Source organism: Palaemon carinicauda, chromosome 42 (genome assembly GCF_036898095.1).
Source record: "Palaemon carinicauda isolate YSFRI2023 chromosome 42, ASM3689809v2, whole genome shotgun sequence".
Lineage (NCBI taxonomy): Eukaryota > Metazoa > Arthropoda > Malacostraca > Decapoda > Palaemonidae > Palaemon > Palaemon carinicauda.
In genome coordinates this window covers 42,822,265-42,829,224 of record NC_090766.1, presented here as the reverse complement: position 1 = coordinate 42,829,224, position 6,960 = coordinate 42,822,265, and the positions used below count along the sequence as shown (strand labels likewise).

Sequence of the window (6,960 nt, the reverse complement as noted above, 5' to 3'; positions counted from 1 at the left end):
TCTCCTCTTATTTCTTCTTGTATTGGGTCTGGAGCTACCCCTGTTGGAAGACCTCCCTCGAAAGGGCTGGGAGAACTTAGGAAAAGTTGTTTCTTTCTTAGGTTTGCGGCTGGAAAAAGGTGGGAGGACCTTTCTGGCTGTCTTAGAGACCAGGTCTTGAGTGGCCTTTTGTGTTTAAAGCAGATGATATTTCCTTTATGAGCTCTTGTGGGAACAGCAAGGGAGAAAGAGGAGCATATAACTCAGATTTCTTGAAGGGTGTAACCCCCAGTGACAGAAATTAGCACATCTGAGCCCTTTTCTTGAGAGTCCCAGCAGAAAAGTGCTGCCAACTCATTGGATCCGCCACGCAATGCCTTATCCATACAGGACATTAAGTGGACTAAGTTAGAGGTACTGTATCACCTTCTTTAAAAGCAGCCACTTTTTTACCCAAGGCTCCTAACGTCCAGTCCAGGAAGTTAAAAAACTTTGAAGGCTCTAAATATGACCTTAAGCAGATGATCCAGCTCCGAGGTTGACCAGAAAATCTTGGTCTTCCTCATGGCCGACCGACAAGGAGCGTCTACAAGACTCAAGAAATCTGCCTGGGCAGAGGCAGGTATCCCCAAGGCGAGAACTTCTCCTGTCTCGTACCAGATACTAGACCTAGATGCTAGTCTAGCTGGAGGAAATGCGAAAGCCACTTTCCCTAGGTCTTTCTTGGACTGCATCCAGTCACCCATCAGTCTTAGACCCCTCTTAGATGATCGTGACAAGACCATCTTGGTAAACCGAGACTTCTTTGAAGCCTCTCCAAGAGAAAATTCGTAAGGTGGAGAACGTGGAGCAACGGGTACAAAAAAGTCTGAGAATTCCTCAGTGAAAACTTTCATAAGGTTTTTCAAATCTACTGAAGGACAAATGAATGTATCTTCATCTTCTGAAACCTCCTCAAACTCAACAGGAGAAAGCCGACCCTCAATGTCCTTCTCTGGTAAAGCTCCAACTGGAGCAACAGTGTTGAGAACCGTGTCCTTCACATGAAGATCCTGACTTTCGACAGCAACAGAAACTGGATCATGACGTCTGTCGCCAAGCGGACGTGTCGCTCGACGCTCATCCAAACGCGATCGGAACTAACGTGTTCCAAAATATGATCTCTGTTAAAATCAGTGTCATCCTGAAGAGCGTAGGACTCATCATCATAATCAAGACACACTTCTTAATCACCAGTAACATGGGAAGAAGTAGGTCGCTCAGGGTCGCGTTCTGAAAAACGCTTGACATCGCTTCCTGACTGGCGCTCAGCGCCGTGTACCGCTTGTCGCTCGACGACCTGTTTGGCTGCTTATCACTCGGCGACACATCCTGGAGGACGTTCAATATAGAGTCTTGAAGGGCGGTTGACGTCCTGTGAACTAGCACGTTCGACGACTTCTCGTTTTGTAGGACGTTCGAGCTCACGTCCTGAATGTAGTTCACCTTTGCGCTTAAGAGGACGTTCAGCGCCTCGGATTAAAGAGCGTTCGACGTTAAGAGCTGGCTGAGAACTCAACTTCGTTCTTAGTTGATCGCTCAGGATCACGTCCTAAAGGACGTTCGATGCTATAGCTAGCAGGAAGCTCGGCGCCTCGTATAGGACGTTCGAGATCATGAACCACCGCACGCTTAATGATACGTTCGGGAACACGTCCTACGGGACGTTTCACGTCGCGTTGAGCAGACCGCTCGCTGTCTCGAGCCTGACAATAACTGTCACTTCTGTCTGTTTGACGCTTGTCGCTACGATGGTATGTCTGACGTTTGTGCACACGAACAAGTTCACTTTCCTTAAGAGGAATAGTGTTAAGACCTTTCAAGGGAGAGACAAAAATGAGATCGTCATTCAGAGCCTCTTGACTGATAGTCTTACACCACCTGGCGTCCAGAATAGAGGTTTCCTGAAGTTCAGGATCCAGGACTGCTAATCTCTTACTGATCGGGGCTTGGTAATTTTGCAGGAAAGAAGAGAGCCTTTGTTGCGTGTCTTGTAGCATATTCAAATTAGGATCCATTCGTTGTGATATCGGTGACGACACAACCTTCTCCTCACCGCTCATAAAGCGTTCAGAATGTCTGGTTGGTGAAAACCAGTCTGACAGGTGTGGGGGAGCATGAACCGAGATTAAGCCTGGTTCTGACAACTGCTTAGCAGGATCCTTGGCAGTCTGACGTCCTAGCAGGACGTTTAGAAGGAGAGCTCTCAAATGAAGATATAAAACGTTCTGGACTATCCCAATGGCTACAGCCAGGCCGCGATGTGCTAGTAGGACGTTGGTAGGCCTTATCAAAGGTCCTCTTAAGAGGTCTGAAAGTTAGCCGCCAGCCTCTTTTAGGTATTGCGTCATCCGAAGACAACGAAAACAACTTAACCTCACCTTTCCTATGGTGAGGGCGAACGTCCTGGGAAACGTCAACAGGCACGTTAGAGGGGACGTCTGCTCATGTTTTAAAGCCTCTTGTCTCCTTTTGCCGTTCGACATTCCTTCTCCCAGGGGTTGGGAAGCTTGGAAGAGGTCTAAGACTCTAAGAACGAGACGTGAGCAGGTGTACCCTCCACAGCACTAAACAACTTCACTGCACTTTTTGTACTTTCACCCTTTAACTGCTTTTCATCGGACATAAGCTGCGTTCTGTCCGCCGCAAGCGATTCCGCTTTAGCGCCCAGCACTTGAATTGCTACAAACATGTCCTTAAGCGTAGGCTCATTAGCAGTTACAGTAGCGGGATCAGAATCTACCACTGCAGGGGAAGGAATAGGGCCAGTGACATGGTTAGAGGAAAGGTCTTTTGAAGAACTTCGTCTTAATCTATCCCTTTGAAGTTTACGCCTATAGCGATCAAACTCGATCCATTCATGCTCTGACTAAAGAACACACTCATCACAACGATCACCCAAATCACAATCTTTACCATTCGAGTCTTACACCCACATCCTGAAAGTTATGAGGGGGTGGCCATTTTGAAAAAGTTTTGAGAGAAATCAACAAACAAGGGTCAAAAATTTCTAAATCCAATCGTATCCAAGAATATCCAATAGCAAAATCCAACAAGCGGGAGTCAACAACCAAAGTTTTGTACATCACCAAAGTAAATCAGTAAATATCAGCAAACTGACGAGCAGAATATCCACGTGTCGCCGCTAGCGACGGCAGGGAATATATGAGGGTTCCTGGAATGGTTCCTAGGTACCTCGCTAGGGCGCAGGGGTGTTACACCTGGCTATCCAATCGGTGATTGGCGCGAGTTTTGTATTATCTGCCGTGACGTCAAGGACGTAAGCTTTATATATAACTACCGGGTAAGTCTTATGTTTAAAATAATGATAGCAACAGTTTTGGTGTATTAATACCCAAAACAGAATACAGGTACTGTATAAAATTCATAATAATCATATTGCCTTTGTAAAAGTGCAAAGAAAAACTTTGAATGTATCTCAAAACTATACGTTGACTATCAAATTCTATCTTCTCCCATAGTTTTAAAGCTATAGCATTGAAATTTGGTATACAGTACTGTATTGTATAACATGGGCTAAGTGCACACGACCGAACATTGTTTTTCATCAAAAAAAGGTAAAGATCTTAAAGATTGCGTCCAAACAATGGCAGCTGAGCAGCAAGAGCTCGGTGACGGCAGCAAAAGCCAAGTGTTTATTGTACGGGTAACAAGAAACTGTGAAACGGTCCTCTCCCAATTCTGTAGGTTTCTTTTTTCTTCGTCTGTATATCTTGACAGGAAAAATAACTTTTAGGTGTGAATAGGTATTCAGAGTAAAAATTGAAGCATTTGATTCTGGTCTAAAGAATTCCCTAAAACCTGCAAGTCGGTCTTTAGTACAATATATAGTTGCTCCTTGAAGGTCCCCAACCAACACCACTTGCCATAGTGACTTCAAATTGATTGCAAGAAATATTTTTCTTGATGCCGAGAAATGAAATTGTAGTAATTGGGGAACAGTTAAAGTAAAAGGTGCTGCTAACATGCATATTGCCAGGAATCAGTAGTAAGTCTATACGTGTCCAAGAATAGAGAAATTATTCTGTTGACAAAATTATGTTGATTTCATTTGATACCTCAAGTCATTACTTACTTACCTCTAATCTTATACAAACAAAGCCAAACTACCTATTGTTTTGACTGAAGGAAATTAAATACACATGAAAACCCACACTCTAGAGGATAATAAATACTACTCTGGATGCTGCAACGATTATTCAAGAGCTTTACATTTCAAAAAAAAAAAAAAAAGTAAGAAAAACCTGCGGCAGCCGCCTAATACATGTCGTAAGATGGCAAACCTGTGGAATAGAATACATCGTGCACTGTACTCCCTGCCTAAAGGGAGAATAATAAACACAACCTTTCAACCAAAAAAACATTACAGAATCTCTTATTCCACTTCTTTCTCATTTGGGATCTATTTACAAAAAAAATTACATTCAGCCAGTTTAAAATTATATAGGATTTGGCAAGATTTTTTTTAAAAATAGAATTCCACATTAATCAACATTTAATGGCTTTATGGAAAATGAGAAGGCCAACACACTAACATCCTAGTGTCACCCCACCAAGCTGCCTCTTATGTCAAAATATGTTAATCCTAACCCAGGTACAGCAGAGCTGGAAAAAATTGTGAGAATTTCTGACACTAATGCTGCTTTCCTGAGAGAGTGCCTTCATTGCAATGTCCAGTGAATCTAAAGAATGGCACTACTCCCAAGTCACTCTTAGTATGGGTTGACACTAGGAATGTGTACTCTTATATCATGACTTTAACTTCAATATACGCCATTCTATTACATGAAATGGATAAAGAGGATATGGCTGAGTTTTTCTATGTGATCAAAAGCATTTACTTTGAGTCCTTGCAATAATACAATTCTCAAAACAAGCCATTTCTCCTTAACCCACTTCTTCTAAGATCACAGTCCTAAACTAGTCTCCGTTGGAAAATTAAAAGCCGCCACACCACAAAAAAAGGTGTTGAAAATAAAATGAAAAGTTGGGGATAATACTGTCTACCTACCAATTCCAGTGGTAGAGAGATACTTTTTCCCTATTCTTTAGAACATTTTATGTCAACACTCCCAATATCACCCAATGCCACTTATGCAGCTACATTATTTGAAAACGCAAAAAAAAAAAAAGAAAAAAAAAATTCCACCAAGATAAAAGATTACACAAGAACCCACAAGCTGGATATTTTCAGTTCTGTTGACAGAGTAATGTATAAAATCATATTTCAAAAGCTGACTACCTGAAAAAGGGCCCAAACACCAATATGAAAAACTGCCATATATTTAAAGGCTTGCTATGAATCTCCATAATTTGGATGACCATCATAGGCAATCTGACCCCTTAAACTAGACAGACAACCACTTTTAAAGCTTCAGCCTCGAGTTCAGCAATGCAAATACTTTAGCTTCCTAATGCAGCTTGACACAGGCTAAAACTGCCGCGATAAAATTTGAGAAATAAGTGAGAAAATTGCAAGACCTTTGCAATTCAATTCCATGAAGATACAAATAACGAACTAACTCCATCCTATAATGTATTAAAATTTCACATGCAACATGATCATTACATGGCAAAGTGACTACATATTTTTAAACTGACTATGGAAAAAGCATATGCTTATATATTCCTTACTTAAAAAAAAATTACCAAGAAATTTATAACCCCTGAAAACAAACCAATAAACAAAAGCACTAAAACGGTAGTGCCCCAAAAGAATGTTTTGCCAAGCTCTTTTGAAGATAAAATTGCATGACCATAATTTTTTGCCTGGAAATTCAAATAGGGGCACAATACTCTCTTTTGCAAAGTAAAAGAAAAAATAAGTAAAGTTTCAGCAAACAAAAATTCTTTGCCACCACTGCTGCATAGAAATTTATTCCAGTACACTCAATAAATCAAGATGGACAAAGTACGTTTGAGATTATGCCACTATTTCCCTTTATTCTACCTTCCGATCAAATACTCAACAGCCAACTTGCCAATAAATGAAATGTTATGATTTCCTTTTAAGATTAATTTACAAATTGTCTATATCCACATCACTGTCATCGTCCTCCTCTTCATCAGCTTCATCTGGAGCAACAATCTTTGGAGTTCCTGTAATAGTTCCATCTTCATTTTTGGTCTCTTGTTCTTTCAGAGTCTGACCTCTTGCTTTCTCATCGTACTCGATCTGTGATAAAGAAAGAAAATACCTGTAACTTGCAGTATAAGATAAATTGCTATAACCTGGGAATTAATAAGAAAATGGTATACAAATAAAATTAACGGAGTGGAGTGAAAAAAAAAACCTGGAATTACTTAGAAAATGGTATAAAAATAAAATTATGAGGAAGGGGACACTCGACACTCAAAAATCTTTGGCAGCTTTAATACGTGTTGATCAGTTATCACATGTCCTCAAGGTTGAAGGTAGTATGGCAGTAGCAAATACACCATTTACCACAGTACATTAAAGCCCATAAGCCTCTTTATAATACTCTAACTATAACCCGAACATCTCAGGCCGAATGTATACGTAACCTCGAGAATAAATGTTATCTATTTAGAATATTCAAAATAATATTCATATTAAAAAAGAAAAAAAAAAAAAAAAAGTTATCACATGGGATTATTGGCAATCATCAAATTCTGGCCATAACTAAACTTTACTGCTTGGGAAAAGAATGTCAGAAAACCAATACAACAGAAAAAATTACTTGAGAGCAAATTCATAGACTTGGAATTAAAAAATTTCGCAGACCTTACGAGCATGTGAATAAGAAACCCAGTGAGGAAAGGAAATAAGGAAAAACTACTAGAGAAGTTTAAGAACAAATGATATTTAAATAAATATTTCAAATATAAACTATAAAAGCCTGAAAATATTAAGAGGATAACACTTCTAAATAACAAGAGGATGAGAAACAAGACAGAATA

At 40.1% G+C, this 6,960-nt stretch overlaps 1 protein-coding gene across 4 annotated transcripts in view; it reads right to left on the bottom strand.

Moving 5' to 3' along the window:
- Positions 1-4,221: 4,221 nt before the first annotated feature.
- Positions 4,222-6,960, bottom strand: part of eIF5 (eukaryotic translation initiation factor 5) — a 51,824-nt gene continuing 49,085 nt past the window's right edge. For all 4 annotated transcript variants that reach the window (XM_068365064.1, XM_068365065.1, XM_068365067.1 and 1 more), the window contains one exon: positions 4,222-6,214. In XM_068365064.1, the coding sequence (XP_068221165.1) occupies positions 6,059-6,214 (156 nt within the window). In that variant the 3' untranslated portion in view covers positions 4,222-6,058. The remainder of the gene's footprint in view (positions 6,215-6,960) is intronic.